Raw genomic sequence first — 20009 nt, 5'->3', positions numbered from 1 at the left:
GAGCAGAAAAAAATGAAAAAGAAATGAAGGAAACAATAGCAAAGATCAATAAAACTAAAAGCTGGTTCTTCGAGAAGATGAACAAACTTGATAAACCACTAGCCAGACTCATCAGGAAAAAAAGGGAGAAGACTCAAATCAACAGAATTAGAAATGAAAAAGGAGAAGTAACAACTGACTCTGCAGAAATACAAAGAATCATGTGGGATTACTACAAGCAACTATATGCCAATAAAATGGACAACCTGGAAGAACTGGAGAAATTCTTAGGAAAGCACAACCTTCTGAGACTGAACCAGGAAGAAATAGAAAATATAAACAGACAAATCACAAGCACTGAAATTGAAACTATGATTAAAAATCTTCCAACAAACAAAAGCCCAGGACCAGATGCCTTCGCAGGTGAATTCTATCAAACATTTAGAGAAGAGCTAACACCTGTCCTTCTCAAACTCTTCCAAAATATAGCAGAAAGAGGAACACTCCCAAACTCATTCTACCTGGTCACCATCACCCTGATACCAAAACCAGACAAAGATGTCACAAAAAAGAAAACTACAGACCAATATCACTGATGAACATAGATGTAAAAATCCTCAACAAAATGCTAGCAAACAGAGTCCAACAGCACATTAAAAGGATCATACACCATGATCAAGTGAGGTTCATCCCAGGAATGCAAGGATTCTTCAATATACGCAAATCAATCAATGTGATACACCATATTAACAACCTGAAGGATAAAAACCATATGATAATCTCAATAGATGCAGAAAAAGCTTTTGACAAAATTCAACACCCAACTATAGTAAAAACTCTACAGAAAGTACACATTGAGGAAACTTACATCAACATAATAAAGGTCATATATGACAAACCCACAGCCAACATCGTTTTCAATGGTGAAAAACTGAAACCATTTCCACTAAGATCAGGAACAAGACAAGGTTGACCACTCTCAGCACTATTATTTAACATAGTCTTGGAAGTTTTAGCTACAGCAATCAGAGAAGAAAAAGAAATAAAAGGAATCCAAATCAGAAAAGAGAAGTAAAATTGTCATTGTTTGCAGATGACATGATACTATACATACAGAATCCTAAAGATGCTACCATAAAACTACTAGAGCTAATCAATGAATTTGGTAAAGTGGCAGGATACAAAATTAATGCACAGAAATCTCTTGCTTTTCTATACACTAATGATGAAAAATCTGAAAGAGAAATTAAGGAAACACTCCCATTTACGACTGCAACAAAAAGAATAAAATACCTAGGAATAAACCTACCAAGGGAGACAAAAGACCTGTATGCAGAAAACTATAAGACACTGATGAAAGAAATCAAAGATGATACAAACAGATAGAGAGATATACCATGTTCTTGGATTGGAAGAATGAACATTGTGAAAATGACTATACTTCCTAAAGCAATCTACAGATTCAATGCAACCCCTATCAAACTACCAATGTAATTTCTCACAGAACTAGAACAAAAAACTTCACAATTTGTATGGAAACACAAAAGACCCCGAGCAGCCAAAGCAATCTTGAGAAAGAAAAATGGAGCTGGAGGAATCAGGCTCCCAGACTTCAGAGTATACTACAAAGCTACAGTAATCAAGACAGTATGGTACTGGCACAAAAACAGAAATATAGATCAATGGAACAGGATAGAAAGCCCAGAGATAAACCCACACACATATGGTCACCTTATCTTTGATAAAGGAGGCAAGAATATACAATGGAGAAAAGACAGCCTCTTCAATAAGTGGTGCTGGGAAAACTGGACAGTTACATGTAAAAGAATGAAATTAGAACACTCCCTAACACCATACACAAAAATAAACTCAAAATGGATTAAAGACCTAAATGTAAGGCCAGACACTATCAAACTCTTAGAGGAAAACATAGGCAGAACACTCTTTGACATAAAACAGCAAGATCCTTTTTGACCCACCTCCTAGAGAAATGGAAATAAAACAAAAATAAACAAATGGGACCTAATGAAACTTAAAACCTTTTGCACAGCAAAGGAAACCATAAACAAGATGAAAAGACAACCCTCAGAATGGGAGAAAGTATTTGTAAATGAAGCAACTGACAAAGGATTAATCTCCAAAATATACAAGCACCTCATGCAGTTCAATATCAAAAAAACAAACAACCCAATCCAAAAATGGGCAGAAGACCTAAATAGACATTTCTCCAAAGAAGATATACAGTTTGCCAACAAACACATGTAAGGATGCTCAACATCACTAATCATTAGAGAAATGCAAATCAAAACTACAATGAGGTATCACCTCACACTGGTCAGAATGGCCATCATCAAAAAATCTACAAACAATAAATGCTGGAGAGGGTGTGGAGAAAAGGGAACCCTCTTGCACTGTTGGTGGGAATGTAAATTGATACAGCCACTATGGAGAACAGTATGGAGGGGGCTTAAAAAACTAAAAATAGAACTACCATATGACCCAGCAATCCCACTACTGGGCATATACCCTGAGAAAACCATAATTCAAAAAGAGTCATGTACCACTATATTCATTGCAGCACTATTTACAATAGCCAGGACATGGAAGCAACCTAAGTGTCCATCAATAGATGAATAGATTAAGAAGATGTGGCACAAATATACAATGGAATATTACTCAGCCATAAAAAGAAACGAAATTGAGTTATTTGTAGTGAGGTGGATGGACCTAGAGTCTGTCATACAGAGTGAATTAAGTCAGAAAGAAAAAAACAAATACCATACGCTAACACATATATATGGAATCTAAAAAAAAAAAAAAGGAAAAAATGGTTCTGATGAACCATTCTCTATGCAGACTTAGAGAATGTACTTGAGGACACGGGGAGGGGGAAGGGTAAGCTGGGATGAATTGAGAGAGTATCATTGAAATATATACACTACCAAATATAAAATAGATAGCTAGTGGGAAGCAGCTGCATCGCATGGGGAGATCAGCTCCGTGCTTTGTGACCACCTAGATGGGTGGGATAGGGAGGGTAGGAGGGAGATGCAAGAGGGAGGGGATATGGGGATATATGTACACATATAGCTGATTCACTTTGTTATACAGCAGAAACTAACACAACATTGTAAAGCAATTATACTCGAATAAAAATGTTAAAAAAATTCTTAAATCTAAGAAACTGGAGTACAAAATTCATTTATTCATTCATTTATTTATTTACTTAATGAGTATTTATTGAAACACAATAATTATCATATGTTGAGTAAAGATAACATATTTTGGTGTCCTTCAGTTTGAAATTATAATTTTCTCTTTCTTAATTGGCTTGTAGAAATGTGGTCTTAAGCAAAAACCATGTAGGAAAAATGAAGTATAGTGCATTTACTGTACGGACTTAAGTGTGGTTTATCTTACAAACTTCTCGGTAACAAATGTCAAAGTCATGTAACTATTTCATCTTATTCCTCAAATTTCCCATAAACCTTTTTTCCCTGCTATACCTTACTAGATCCAGAAAACTGAAACATAACAAACAGCTTTCTCATCCTCTTAGTCTTCATTGCTGTGTTATCCTGAAAACCCCATAAGAACTTACTGACTCAAGTATAAGTCTTTCAAAGCAGTATTTTCTCCATATTCCCCATTTATTGTTTATTTCCAAAGGACAGACATTTTATTATACTACACCTTTCCAATTTATCTGAACAACGGTCTAGACCTGTTGTTCTGTCATCTCTCTCTCACGCACAACACAAAAATACTAAGACACACTGTGGGAAGTCCCTCAAGATGCTTGTTGGCTGATTGCATACACCTTTCCTTCACTCCTATTCTTTCCATTTCAGTTTTATGTATTTGATTTGGCCTTTCCCCCTGTTGCAAAGTGGCTAGTCATTCCTCACTGACATATTCACACATCATTTGCCAAAGAAAGATCCTCACATCTTATTACCCGTTTGAATGTGTCAGATATAAAAAAAGGTCTACCTTCGTCTTCATCCTCCAGTTGGGCTTTTGCCTCTCTTGAATACATGGCTCTTCGGAGTGTTTTCCTCTCTAAAGTTGTTTGGTCAGCTTCCATATCCTACAGGAAACACTGCGCTATCATTCAAGGAGCTCACAGCCACAGTCAAGCTCTACTTTATCAATCAGTGACCCACACGTGCCAAGAACCAATCCTTAGTTACCTTTCTGGATCTTGGGCTCTTTGTTCATGCTACAGATGGATGGGCAACTCCTGTCACAGGAGTAATGCCTGAGGTTTGTGGAAAATGTCTCAGAGCTCAGAGGTGTAGGGCAGTAAGAAGCCAGGAAAAGTAGTAAAAAAAAGTGATGGAGCTGACCCCAGGGGCAGGGGGACGCCTCCCCTAGCCTTAAAGCCTGGATCCACCATTGCTCTTTTATGTCACTTTCATGTACTCCTGTAATTTTTCTAACTAAAGTCATCTATGTTAACAAATATCTTCCTTGAAAAATGCATGTGTTTCTGGATCGGTTAAAGCACTATCAGTCATCCACTAATATTATGAATTATTAAATCGGGATGAATTTCTGACTGAGCATCTCACTAAGGGAATGGCACAAAAGAAAGGGACTTCAATAGAAATTGAAGGAAGGTGGGTAATTTTGAAGCAAATGGGAAAGGAGGGTATTCAGCTGCCTAGCAGTTTAGGAGAAAGCCCTGGGAAGGGAAGACAAGCAGAAAGAAGAGAGAAATGGCAAAAACAAACTTTGCAAATTTTTAAGGGTTGCTCCTGACTTGTCCTGTGCTGAGAAAGGGAAAAGCATTTTGTTTTCTCCAGTTCTCTGCTTCCAACACTCCGCCCCCTTGGCTTCGTAACTGGACGAGTAGCATCAGTTCAGTTACGCTGTGGGTTAAATCAGCTTCTGCAGGACAGTCTGGGAAACTAACCATCTCCCTGTTTCTGTGGGGAAATGCATTCTGAGTTCCAAATAACTGACCCACGGACTTTTCAAATCTATGGTAATTTGAGAGCTTCCTGTACATGCTGACATAAAAAAAAAATCACAGTTGTGACACTGATAAACCAATAATCTTTGGTGATCAGACTCTAGATAGTGGTCCTGTTTTGTTTTTGTTTGTTTGGCCTCATACAACATGTGTGATTTAGGAGACTTGCTATTCTAGAAGGCTCTGTCGCTTCCAAGTTCTTGAATTTAAAAAAAAGTAAAAGCGAAAGTGTCTCTTGAATAGTATTTTTTCAGAGACAATTTTACATTAGCTTTTTTTTTGAATTTCTGAATTATATTTTATTTATTTTTTTATACATCAGGTTCTTATTAGTTATCTATTTTATACATATTAGTGTATATATGTCAATCCCAATCTCCCAATTCATCACATTTACATTAGCTTTTAATTGTGCCTAATGATATGAAAACCAACACTTGTACATGAGAGTAAATAAAACCCCAAATTAAAAAGGACCTGATCCTTTGTGCATAGCGTAACAAAATGAAATAAACCTGTACATGGAAAAACAGAAGATCTGGTTCTTGTTCAACTCGCCAATCCGTGTGAACAAAAGATTTAACGTCTTGGGGACTTTAATCTTTAGTCATTTTTCTTATGAGTAAATGCTCATATTAAGCTCATTTGAGGTTAAATATTTTAAATTGTGTTGATATCCGGATTAAGTAAATACAAATTTAGTTTCATTCATCCAATTAATATTTACTGAATGCCTGTGAAGGGTCAGGTCAAGGTGAGGGTTGGAGGCTGGGGGAAGAAATGTCCAAAGATGCTACTTTATTTTGCTTAATAACATTATAAAGACAATGGGTGATGCCATCCAAGATAGAATTTTTAATAACATTTAAATCAGCTAAAAGTGTTATAAACTTCTCCTTTTCATAGCTGCCATTTCTATCCTTTTAACATATTCTTTCCCCCTTAGCCCTTAACCCTTAAACTGACAGATCTGTCTAAAGCCCTGAGATGGGATGTTTTGTGAGTTCTTTAGTTTCACTCCCTTGTCCACTTGGTTGATCTGCTCTGGCTCTAAGCCAGCCTTTCTCAACCTACTGACGTTTTGGGTCAGAAAATTCTTTGTCATGGGGGCTGCCCTGTGCACTGTAGAATGTTTAACAGCACCCCTGTCCTCTACCCACTAGATGCCAGTAGCACCTGCTCCCCAACTGTGACAACTAAACATGTCTCTAGATGTTGCCAAATGTCCCCAAGAAGACAAAAGTGACCCTGGTTGAGAACCAGTGTTCTAGGCAAACACCCCATCCTACCACAGAACATATTCAGAAGCTGTTTCTATGAAAACTGCCCCAAGGTGTTGCGGTCTTATTCCCCACAGTGTGACTCTCCCTGGCTTCAGATGAATTTCAGGCGCCTGCCCTTCTCTGGGTGGCAGTAACCTCCCTCCAGCCCCAGGTGAGGATTCTGGGCAGGTGCATGGCTCATGCTGGCTTCTACTGGCCACTGGTTCACCCCGCAACTGGATTTGCCCTTTCCGCACCTTAACTTGCTCCATATCTCCCTCAGCTGATTTATAACCCTGTGATGTGTCTTTAATTACAGAGTTAGGCTATCTTGAGTGATCACTTCATTTCTAAACACAATGTAATGGACTTTCTTCCTGGCTTGCTCAATAATCAGTATTACTATAAAATCAAACCAAGAGCGTCCTCTCTCTCTCTCTCTCTCTGTCTTTTTCCAGATCTTCTTTCCAAAGTAAACCATAAATGGTCCACTCCTTAAGCTTACATCATTTTCTTTTGTCCCTGGCATCTAGACCACTGAAAAAATGTCATTTGGAGCCATCCCAGTAAGTTTACAATCAAGCACTCCACCGCATAATTCTTAAGTGGGCTCTTGCCAATTGTACATTGTCATATTTTGATGAATATCCTCATTTCAAAGGTTCTGTGATTTGTCCTAGTCTACTTAAAGACTTTTACATATATCTTTTCTTACATATTTTGAGAATTTTGTAGTTTATTTTTGAGATCTTTGGCAAAGCTGCAGAAGACAGAGCAATCCCATGGTTTGTCTGACTTTTTATCTTCCTTTTGCTATTGAAACATAGATCATTTTTTCCTTTACGAAATAATACATTTTAATTTCTTGATATTTTCAGAAATTTGCTGATATAAACATTTTCATTTTATAATGCTCATTCCTAGCCAGGACTACTGAATTCTAGACACTTCCTAGTCCCAACTCAAGAGAAAACATTTTGAAAATTTACTAATTCAATCTATAATTCACCTCTCAACCATGAGTTGTTCTTCTTTTATCATACTCAATCTGGTTTCCAACTCTGTTATCATTTCATTCAATGCTATATTTACATTATACTGGAATTACATTGGGTATAGACCTGGGTTCACATTCAATTGGTACCACTTATTATATGTACTGTACAACTTTAGGCAAATTACTTAGCCTCTCTCAGCCTCAGTTTTCTCATTTGTAAGAATGAGATCATATTTTCTTTACTTATTTCTCATATTTTTTGCTTATTTTGTGAGAATTAACAGAGATCATGTAAAAAGGCTTTGTGGACTTTAAAAACTATCCAAATATAAAGCTTTATTGTTATTTCCTTCTGATTACCTTCCTTCACCCCCCAACTCTATCCCAGACATGCTTTACCACTATACCTACAGCTCATAGCTCTTCCTTCTTTCAAAATCATCTAAGATTTTGTTTTGCCCACAACCCTCCATTTGTAAATGGTGAATGAAAATACTCTCATATTACAGGTGAGGAAAATAAGACATACATAAGGAAAAATAAGATAAAATGAGGAAATAGCATGCTTGAGCAAGTAGTTTAAGTTTTAAACACACATATGATTGTAATATGCCTCCAATTCAAATAAAATTCCTCTAAAAGGCTGACAATACATCATCCGAAAGATATCACTAGAATTTTTTAGTTTCAAAGTAGTCTATCAATTAATGATATAGAAATATACAATTATTTCAGATTTCAGGTGAGGACTATTATATTATCAAACATTAAATGGTAATATTTCTCTAAAAGTTTTTTTAGTAATTATGCACTATATTTCTGACTCTTCTGAACTCAACTCTGAATGCTTCTGAACTCTGAACAATTACCTTTTCTAGTTCTTGATCTTGCCGATTCATAAGTGTTTTCCAGTGTTCATAAAGCTCAACATCTTTGGTTTGAATGTCCTTCAAAGTTCCTTCTCTTAGAACACTTCCATCTTTCATGGCTATGATCTAAGGAAAGCACATATTAGAAGAATTGTGACAAAAATCCTTAATTGGCCAAGAGAATTATCTTTATCTCAGAAAGCATTTATATAACTGTAATATAAAAATTAATGAAACTTCTTTTAAACTCTTACCCAGTCAGCATGTGTTAGATATTGTAATTTGTGAGTCACAAGAACGAGTGTCCTCTTGTCATCTTGGAGAAATTTCAAAATCCCTTCCTGCATTAAGTGATCACTCAGGTGAATGTCCAAGGCAGAAAATGGATCATCCTACAACAAGTAAAATGGAGAGATGATGAAAAATTTTTATATTCTCTTTGTAACTAAATCTTCCAGAAAGCAGAGATACAAATAACTAAAGGCAAATTATCTCACAAATCCTATTTATAATAAACAGACTCTGGATAACTTTAAATTACAAAAACGGTACTAAATTAAAAATGAAGCTTCTATTTTCTCTTTCACTTAAAAACTAATTTAAAAAGTAAATAACAATATTCGAAGTAGTTTGAATTCTTATGTATAGAATACCCAAGTTCAAAAACCAACATTACTCAACAACCTATAACAAAAAACCAAAACAAAGAATGAAATGATAATTGGAGTTTATCAATTGAATGAAATGATAATTGGAGTTTATCAATAGAGTTTAAAAAATAAAAATAGGTGTAGACTCTAGACCAAGAGGGCAACATAGGAGGCTCCTGAATTTCTCTCCTACCATGGACACACCAAATATACAGCTACACATGGAGCAATTCCCTCTGAAAGAAATCCAGAAATTAGTTGAGTGATTCTGACACATTAAGCAACTGAGAAAATACATCAAAATAAGTAGGAAAGGCTGAGACACACTTTTGCCATAAACCCCACCCCTGGAAATTTCACAAATATGTGGAGATGAAACAACATGCTCCTGAACAACTAATGGGTCAAAGAAGAAATCAAAAGAGGAAATCAAAAACTATCTTGAGACAAATGAAAATGAAACACAACATATCAAAACTTATGGGATGCAGCAAAAACAGTTCTAAAAGAATTTTATAGCAATAAATGCCTATATTAAGAAAAAAAGAAATACCTCAAATAAACAACTTAACTTTACACCTCAAAAAACTAGAAAAAAAGAACAGACTAAGCCCAAAGTTAGTAGAAGGAAGGAAATAACAAAGATCAGAGTGGAAATATATAAAATCCGGACTAACAAGACAACAGAAAAGATCAATGAAACTAGAAGCTGATTTTTTGCAAAGATAAACAAAATGGATAAACCTTTAGCTAGGTTCACCAAGAAAAAATGAGAGGATTCAAATAAAATTACAAATGAAAAAGGCAACGTTACAATTCATACCACACAAATACAAGGGATCATAAGACTCCTATGAAAAATTATATACCTACAGACTGGACACCTAAATGACATGGATAAATTCCTAGAAACAAACACCTACAGAAGCTGAATCATGAAGAATTAGAAAATCTGAACAGACCAATTACTGGTAAGGGAATTGAATCAGTAACCAAAAAACACCACCCAACAAACAAAAGTCCAGGAACAGATGGCTTCAGTGGTGAATTCAACGAAACATTTAAAGAAGAATTAATACCAATCCTTCTCAAACTTTTCCAAAAAACAGAAGAGGAAAGAACACTTCCAAACTTATTTTACAAAGCTAGCATAAAGACACCACAAGAAAAGAAAATTACAGATCAATGTCTCTGATGAACATAGATGCAAAAATTCTCAACAAAATATTAACAAACTGAATTCAACAGTCAATAAAATATTCAAACACCATGATCAAGTTAGATTTATTCCAGGGATGCAAGGATGGTTCAACATTTGCAAATCAATGTGATACACCACAATAACAAAATGAAGGATAAAAATCATATGATAAACTCAATAGATGCAGAAAAAGCATTTGACAAAGTTCAACATTCAATCATGATAAAAATTCTGAATGAAGTAGGTATTGAGGGAACATACCTCAACATAATAAAGGTCATATATGACAAGCCCACAGCTAACATCATACTTAATGGTAAAAAGCTGAAAACTGTCCAAGATCAAGAACAATGCCAACTCTCACTACTTTTATTCAACATAGTACTGGAAGTCCTAGCCAGAGCAATTAGTCAAGAAAAAAGAAATAAAAGACATCCAAACGGGAAAGGAAGAAGTAAAACTATCTCTATTTGCAGATGACATTTTTCTATAGAAGACCCTAAAGATTTCACCAAAAAACTAACAGAACTAATGAACGAAGTCAATAAAGTTGGAGGATACAAAATCAATATACAAAAATCAGTTGCATTTCTATACACTAATAACAAACTATCAGAAAGAGAAATTAGGAAAACAACCCCATTTGTAATTGCATCAAAAAGAATAAAATGTCTAAGGAATAAACTTAACCAAGGAGGTAAAAGACCTGTGCACTGAAAACTCTAAGACACTGATGAAAGAAACTGAAGAAAATACAAATAAATGGAAAGATATCTTGTGCTCATAGATTAGAAAAATTAATATTGTTAAAATGTCCATACTATCGAAAATGTTCTAGAGGTTCAATGCAATCCTTATCAAAATTCCAATGACATTTTTCACAGAAATGAATCAAACAATTCCAAACTTTGTATAGAACCACAAAAGACCCCTAATATCCAAAGAAATCTTGAGAAAGAATAACAAAGCTGGAGGTATCATACTTCCTGATTTCAAGCTGTATTACAAAGCTATCATAAACAAAACAGTATCTTATTGGCATAAAAACAGACACATAGATCAATGGAACAGCACAGAGAGCCCAGAAATAAACTCATGCACATATGGTCAATTAATTTGTAACAAAGGGGCCAAGAATATACAATGGGGGAAGGATAGTCTCTTTGATAAATGGTGCTGGGAAAACTGGACAGCCACATGTAAAATAAATGAACCTGGACTACTGTCTTACATCACACATAAAAATCAGCTCAAAATGAATCAAAGACATGAACATAAGACCTGAAACCATAAAACTCCTGGAAGAAAACATAGTGGATAAGCTCCCTGACATTGGTCTTGGTAATGCTTTTTTAAGATTCTGATACCAAAAACAAAAGGAACAAATGCAAAAATAAACAAGTGAGACTACATCAAACTAAAAAGTTTTTGTACAGTAAAGGAAACCATCAACGAAATGAAAAGGCAACTTATGAAATGGGGTAAAATATTTGCAAATCATATATATGATAAGTGGTTAATATCCAAAATATATACAGAACTCATATAACTCAATAGCAAAAAGACCCCAACAATCCAATTTAAAAATGGTCAGAGGATCTGAATAGATATTTTTCCAAAGAAGACATACAAATGGCCAACAAGTACATGAAAAGATGCTCAATATCATTAATTATCTGGGAAATACAAATCAAACTATGAGATATCACCTCTCATCTGTTAGATAGGCTGTTATCAAAAAGACAAGAAATAACCAGTGTTGGTGAGAATGTGGAGAAAAGGGAACTCTTGTGCATTGTTGTTGGAAATGTAAATTGGTGCAGCCACCATGGAAAAAAAGTATGGAGGTTCCTCAAATTTTTAAAAATAGAACTACTATATGATCCAGCAATTCCACTTCTGGGTATTTATTTAAAGGACATGAAATCATTATCTCAATGTTCATTAAGAACTTCCATATTCATTATAGCATTATGTACAATAGTCAAGATATGGAAACAACCTAAATGTCCATCAATGGATGAATGGGTAAAGAAAATGTGAAATATTATTCATCCATAAAAAGGTAGGAAATTCTGCCATTTGTGATGGCATTATGCCAAGTAAAATAAGTCAAACAGAGAAAAACAGATACTATATGCTATCACTTATACGTGGAATCCAAAAAAAAAAACGTGAACTCATAAATTCAGAAAACAAATTGGTGTTTGCCAGAGGTGGGGGTGTGAGGTTGGGGAAAATGGGTGAAAGTGGTCAAAAGGTACAAACTTCCAGTTGTAAGATAAACATGTCCTCGGGATAGAATGCACAGCACTACGACTATAGTTAATAATACTGTGTTGCATATTTGAAAGTAGTTAACAGAGTAGATCTCTGACACTGGGCAATTTTTCAAACTCAGTCACTTCATCTGTAAAATGGGGATAATAAAGAGACCTGTTAGAGAGCACATAGGTTTGCTGCAAAGATCAAATAATGTTGTAAAAGTCTCTGTAAAATATTTAAAAAGCGTTATTTTATTATTATTTTCTTATAAATAAAGCTGTGGTGATTAACACTGTGCTAAACCCTTTAAAGCACCACAGTGAGAATTTAGTGACTTCCAGGAATCTCTTAACGAGGAAGAGTGCAGTGGTTAAGGACACAGGCTATGGAATTAGATCACCTGGGTTTGTATCCTTGCTTCACTATTACTATCTGTGTGACCTTGGATAAATTATCCCCCAAAGCCTCAACATTATCATTGTGTAAATAAAGGTAACATTAATAGTAACAATGTCAAACCTAATAGGGTTATTGTGAGGATGAAGTGAGTTCATGTACATAAAGTATTTAGAATCATGACTAGGTCATAAAAAGCCCTTAATAATGATTGCTATCATGTATATGCCATGGCTTCATTATGTGGCATCTTGGTGTTGCAGTAAAATGTAACCTTTTATATAACCTAATAATAATCTAGATTTGATGGATTGCTAATCATTTCTCACGATTCAGTTTGTGTATTAACATTCTGTGGAGATACTTTCTTTAAAGAGTGCAAGACAATTTGACAAATAGCCAAATCAATGAATGGTCAATTCTTCATTTTCAGTAATATATTATTTATTTTTATATACATATATACAGTTCTCACTAATATAGTCTTTCCTGTATTCAATGAATATGTTTTAGTAGTATAGTCTTTATGGACACATTTTTGGAAATAACCTCTTAAAAATATATTCACTGATACAGCACATTTATAGATGCTACAAAGCTTTAAAAATAACTAATATGTTTGATATATAATTAAGACGTTTCACATGGCTTTGATACAGTGTAAAGGCTAATTTGATAAAGGTTAACTAGAGATCAGAGCAAAATGTAAAACCTTAACTAATTATTTGTACAAGTGAGATCCTTAAAGATAGGAATAACAAAGGAGAAAACTGTTTCCTTTACCCAGCACATAAGATGGCACTGATGACATTCACTAAACATTGATGGATGGAAAGGAAGAAGGAGGGAAGGAAGGAAGGAAGAAAGGAAGGAAGGAAGGAAGGAAGGAAGGAGAGAGGGAGGGAGGGAGGGAAAGGAAAGAAAAAGACAACACAGGTAGTAACTTAAAAAATACCAGGGCTTCCCTGGTGGCGCAGTGGTTGAGAATCTGCCTGCCAATGCAGGGGACATGGGTTCGAGCCCTGGTCTGGGAAGATCCCACATGCCACGGAGCAACTGGGCCCGTGAGCCACAATTACTGAGCCTGCACGTCTGGAGCCTGTGCTCCGCAACAAGAGAGGCCGCGATGGTGAGAGGCCCGCGCACCGCGATGAAGAGTGGTCCCCACTTGCCACAACTAGAGAAAGCCCTCGCACAGAAACGAAGACCCAACACAGTCATAAATAAATAAATAAATAAATAAAAGAACGTGAATTTCTTTAAAAAAAAAAAAAAAAACACCAGAGAATCTTAGCTGATCAAAAAAACAGTACTCAAAAGACATGGAGTTCTAGCCCAGACTGTATCACTCACTAGTCATTAGTCCTTGAGTGAGGCACTTCACCTTTCTATCTATAAGTTTCCTCACTTCACATGAAGATACCATCTACCCTAGCAGCACAGTCATAAGAATCAAATGAGATAATACTGCGATTCAAAGTGGTCTGTGAATTTTTAAACAATGGGAAGTGTAAGATATTTTCATTTGGGGGAAATTGTTAAAACACATCAACAGTATTCTGTTGCTGCTAAAACGTTATTCAGTTTTAGGCTACAATGAAGAAACTATAATATTTAGATCATAAGATCTATTAGTTTTAAGATTATCTGAGTTGAGCAGAGTGCATCTGGAACATGCTTTTTCAAAGGGACCCTGACAAACACTATTACATCCAGAATTAAGAAAAGGTAAAAAAAAGTTATAAAAATTATATTATTGTCAAAGAATTAAAAATATTAAGCTTGCTTAGTCTAGAAAAAAGTAAATTAAGGCAAGTTATGACAATAATATTAAAATATTGAACTATGGCTATATAAAAGAAATACATTTGCTGCTGCAGAAGCAGAATGGGAACCAATAAACGGAAAATACACAGAAGCAGATTTCAATCACATAATAACTTTCCAATAATGAAAGTTATCCGCAGCAGGCAGAATAATGGTCCCCAAAGATGTCCATGTTCTAATTCCCAGAACTTGTGACTATGTTACCTTAATAGCAAATGGGATTTTGCAGATACACGCATACCTCATTTTATTGCACTTCACTTTATTGTGCTTCACAGAGTTGCATATTTTTACAAATTGAAGAGTTGTGGCAACCCTGTGTCCAGCAAGTCTATCGGCGCTATTTCTCCTACAGCATTTGCTCACTTCATGTCTTTGTGTCACATTTTGGTAATTCTCACAATACTTTCAAACTTTTTCATTATTATTATATTACAGTGATCTATGATCAAGGATCTTTGATGTTACTATTGCAAGAAGATTATCACTTACTGAAGACTCAGATAATGGGTAGCATGTTTTATCAATGATGTATTTTTTAATTAATGTATGTATATTTTTTTTTAGACATAATGCTATTGCACACTTAAGAGATTACAGTATAGTAAACATAACTTTTGTATGCACTGGGAAACCCAAAAATTCACGTGACTCACACTTTACTGCGATGCTCGCTTTATTATGATGATCTGGAATCAAACTTGCAATATCTCCAAGGTATGTCTATATGATTTAGATTAAAGACCTTGAGATGGGAAAATTATCCTGATGGGTCTAAACTAATTACATGAATCCTTGAAAGCAGAGAACTTCCCCGGATGTGGAGAGGGAGAAGTGAGTAGTAAAAATGGTCAGAGATGCTGGCTTTGCAGATGTTGCTGGCTTTGAAGATGAAGGAAGGCAGCTGTGAGCCAAGGAATGTGGGCAGCCTCTAGAAGCTGGCAAAGGCAAGGAAGCCTTTTCTACCCGGTAGCCTCCAGAAGGGAACATAGCCCTGCAGACATTCTGATCTCAGCTGTGTGAGACCCATGTCGGATATCTAACCTACAGAACTATAGGATAATAAATTTGTATTGTGTAAACCACCAATTATGGCAATTTGTTATAGCAGCCCATACACGGACCAACAAGGAAAGACTGCCTCAAAGATAAGCAACCTGTCTTCAGAGAGAGTCATCAAGAAGCTGTTAGAGATGATATGATAAGCAATTCTATAATGAATGGCTGGGAATCCACAGTGCTAGCACTATGACTCCTTTGAATCCCATGATTCTACAACTGAAGTAAGGGTCATTAAATTGAAGGCAGTGGAATGAAATGGAGTAGAATACTACATTCAAAGAACCTCTGTCTCTTTCAGATTTCCAAGTCACTTAGTCCTCAGGTGCTTCAATCATTACTTGATCCCAAAGTTCAAGAAGTCATTTCTAGTTGTGGGTTCACCCATTATGAAAAGGATTTATAATTACGTAGGTTACTGCTAGATACTGGTATAGCTTTTATGGTGGTGTTTTCTGGAACATTTTGGGGACAGGTATTCTTAGGGACATTAACCTGAAGTGCACTTCCACCACTATGTCCAAATTCTACTCCCATCCCTAGTAATGGATCCAAATTTAGTGGAAAACTCCACTAAATTTGAAGATGTTCGATTTTAGATGGAGTGAAAACTCTAAAGGAGGTTGGAGAACCAGATTTATAAATGGTTAATAACTGCACAGAAGGAGAAAGCAGGGGAAGGATATATTTACATAGCCTGCTGGTCTCTAATATACACTGTCTATCTGTAAGCTAAGTTATTTTGGCTACATCCTTCTGGAGAAACCAAACTAGAGCAAATTCATAATCAACATAATCATCGAATTTTATTTGTGGATCCATAGGTAGAAGCGAGTTATCCATCCAGGATATAAATACAAGACAATCATCTATGGAGCTTTTTAAGATACAGATTCTAAACTCTGCCTTTATAGATTATGATTCAGTAGGTCTAGGCTAGTATCAAGATTTCTAAGAAGGATTTCAGGAAGCTCCACAGATAAATCTTATCCACAGCCTGAGCTGCATACTTACTAACCCCTGTGTCCACCAAGAGTATATTTTCCAGCCCCTCCTTTTTTGCCAGCAAATATAAATGAGAAGACCTATGATCCTGTCCAGTTCATCCAGCACCATCCACACTCTTTCATTAATGATCCTCATGATTTAAAAACTCATATAAGTAAACATTTGGGCACCTCAGTCCCTCTGGATCCCCCAACTCTCATCTTGATGTTGATTTGATTTGTACTCTGAGGATTTGTCTCCCCTTAATTCTCTGTAATTTCACAAGTTAAACCATCTTTCCTTGAGTTACTTGACTTGTCTCTTTAAGGACTCATTTGTCCAGAGGGAAAAATGAAATAGAAAGAAACAAAAAGGCCATATTCTTACCAAGAAGACAATGTTGGTATTTTGATAGAGAGCTCGGGCCACACAGATTCTCTGCCTCTGACCCCCACTCAAGTTGATGCCCTAGAGAAGAAATATCCATAAACATCCACCTTTTATATTAGTAGATGATCTGTTGATAAAAAAATTCCCTTTAAAAAATACAAACTTCTCTAAAAGAATCTTAAATTAATGGTAATTTATTAATTAAATTGTGATAACATTAGTAAGATAAAATGCAAGCTGTTTAGTGGTCAATACTTGAATTATATTAAGGTAATTTCTGACTGATAACATTAATCCTCTTTTCACTCTGATAGAGAACTCTGCTGTACCAAAGCATTAATAACCATAAACCAAGGTGAGTGCTGAAGATGCAAGTAATCCCCAAATTGTTTCCAGTTTCATGAATTGTGTCTGTAGTATACTGAACACATGCCTCTTAAATTCGATATTACAAGTTTTGTTCAACAGAACTACACAGCAATATGCTTTTATAATCAAGTACTGATTATAAAAATTTGAAAAACGAGTATTTATTGAGCACTTAGTATGCACCAGGCTGGTGTGAATGGCTTTCCATTCCTTATTTCTATTATTCGTCAGAGCAATTTCAACATGTAGGCATTTTTCCCCACGTGGAAATGAAGACTCAGAGAAGTCCAGGTCATGTCTTAAGCACTCTACTAGGTTGCAGTAAAGAACAGCCATGAATAACGCAGACTACAGAGTTGGACCAATCCCACCTGCACCAATGACTCTGACTGGGCAAGTTCCTTAACCTTTCTCAGCCTTGGTCTTCTTGGCTGCAATACACTGATAACAAAACACCCATATAACAGCTTTGTTGTAAAAGTAAATAACGCACATAAAGCCTTTTGCCCAGTACTTGCCACCTATAAGAGTCAAAAATTTTAGCCAACATTGTTATAAATGATTACATATAGGTATAAATATTTTTCAGCTAGTCATAGAACAGTATGATGCCAATGTAAAACCTGTTTACACAAAGAAAAAAGAACCCTTTAACAGGAATAAATGGATGTTGACAAGAGTGGAAGAAGTTGTCGGAAGCAATCTCAGTTTCCAAACCAATTTACAGTAAACTCCAAGTAAGTAAAAATACATTTGATCAAAGTCAGGGACTGCTTCCCTTCCCTTGAGAACTCTCAAGCAGCTAGCGAAATGTGAAGTGCATGCCGGTTACTCAACAAATACTTAAGAGACGTGGCATCAAGAACTCCTGTTTCTAGAACTTGTCACTAGGAAAACACATAATTCAGAGCTCTCAGATTTTCTTATGCTCCATGAAAGGTTAAAGACAACCAGAAGACTTTTCTAGATTTGTGTTCATTGTTTAATTAAACTACACATAGCTCACCCTCTCTCCAATTTCAGTTTGGTCTCCGAATGGTAGTAAGTCAATATCCGGCTGAAGAGAACAGGCATCTGTGACAGCTTTGTACCTTCGGGAGAAAGTATTTTGAGTTTTTAGATCACTATTAATATACTGCCCATAAACTAAGTCCCAGGTCCAATGTCTTGGAAGCTGAAATAAAACATTTATTGAACTATTTAGTATATACTAGCCTCTACACTAGGCTTGTAGATACAAAGATAAATAGATATTGGTTCCCACTTTTATAAAACTACTAACAAGGATCTACTGTATAGCAGAGGGAACTGTATTCAATGTCTTGTAATAACCTATAATGGAAAAGAATCTGAAAAAGAATAGATATAAATAAGTACAACTAAATCACTTTGCTGTACACCTGAAACTAACACAACGTTGTAAATTATACTTCAGTGAAAAAAGTGGTTAAAATTTTTTTAAAAAAACTATTAAATGGAGCAGAAGATTGACATAGAAACATATAATAAAAATGTACCTTGTTAGGTACTGAATATTATAGATGGGTAGGTATAAAGTGCTCCTAGAATACACAGGAAGAAATGACCGACTGCTCTGAGAAATTAGTGACGTCTTTGAGAGGGGGCGAGCTGTAAGGTGTATCCAGAAAGACGAGCTGTAATTTGCCAGGAATGAAAATGAGGGAAGGGAGGCTTAAGGAACTGCAGGAAGGTGAACAAGTTCACGGTGCATGTGAGGGATAAGAGGAGGCTCACTGGGGCTAAAGCATGGGTTACAGGTGGGGAATCTCTGTCCACAATCATGATGCTGAAGGGAGGAGAAAACGGAAGACGATGAGGACTGATGTACTCAAGTTGACCTAAGGCTGGATCTGGAAATTGGACAGACTGGAAAACAGGGAAGCATGGGCACTGGGAGTGCTAGGGAAAATATCAATGGTTTCATTTTCTCAATCACCTGGTCTTAAAATATTCAAGTCATTCTTGATTCTTCCCTTTTCTTCCCCCTGCTCTTATTTTGTCCATTCTTATTCTAGAATGCTTTTCTGTCAACCATCTCTTCTTCTTCCATTTCTACAGTCACTGCCAAGTGCAGGCAACAAACACAGCATGCCTGGATCATTATCCCAACAAACTTCTCAATGTCTTTTTGCTCCTAATACAGATTCATCCCACATAAATCTCTTATGACACTGCCAGATCACATTTACTTTGTTAGTCCCCTTTTAACACTTGCTGTGCCCCCCGAGAATGTCAGATTTATATCCGGCTGGCTTTTAAGGCACTTGACTGTCTCATCTCAGCCTTCCTTTACAATCTAGTTTGCTGCCATCAATACACACAGGTCCCTTTCTGTCTGGTTTGTTCCCAGGTCCCAAACAATCCCACATAATTTGAGTTTTTCCTCCCACACTTTCCTCTCCCTTCCCCCTTCCTCATGCCTCTCCCCAGACCTAATTTTCCTTAACTTTCAGAACCCAGCTCAGGGTCTTAGGACACTCCCTACCCCTCATGCAGGTGGCTTAAGGAAAGGGTCTTGCCTTTGTACACTCCAGCAGGTGTTTAAAAGATGATTGAAAGAGGACATATTCTGGCTGCTCCGAGTAACCAGACCCCTCAGATCCCATATTCCTTTTCTTCTGTCCACGGTTAACCCTCTTTCTGCTCCTTACTGGGATTTTTCTTCTGTTTACCAACAACCTCAGCACCATGTCCACCCCCTCCCCACACATACACACACACTTCGGTTACAGCTGTTTATTTTTGGTGTACAAATTCTT

General features: G+C 36.1%; 1 protein-coding gene across 11 annotated transcripts in view; it reads right to left on the bottom strand.

Annotated features, from left to right (window-relative positions):
- Positions 1–20009, bottom strand: part of ABCC9 (ATP binding cassette subfamily C member 9) — a 143393-nt gene that overhangs the window by 50097 nt on the left and 73287 nt on the right. For all 11 annotated transcript variants that reach the window (XM_082419592.1, XM_082419590.1, XM_082419587.1 and 8 more), the window contains 5 exons: positions 18236–18320; positions 16858–16938; positions 8340–8477; positions 8086–8211; positions 3973–4069 (listed from right to left, as the gene is read on the bottom strand). In XM_082419592.1, coding sequence (XP_082275718.1) covers positions 3973–4069; positions 8086–8211; positions 8340–8477; positions 16858–16938; positions 18236–18320 — 527 coding nt within the window. The remainder of the gene's footprint in view (positions 1–3972; positions 4070–8085; positions 8212–8339; positions 8478–16857; positions 16939–18235; positions 18321–20009) is intronic.

This window comes from Balaenoptera physalus (genome assembly GCF_965194825.1).
Source record: "Balaenoptera physalus genome assembly, chromosome: 13".
Lineage (NCBI taxonomy): Eukaryota > Metazoa > Chordata > Mammalia > Artiodactyla > Balaenopteridae > Balaenoptera > Balaenoptera physalus.
Note: the sequence above shows the minus strand (reverse complement) of the source record. Positions and strands in the feature narration are given on the sequence as shown.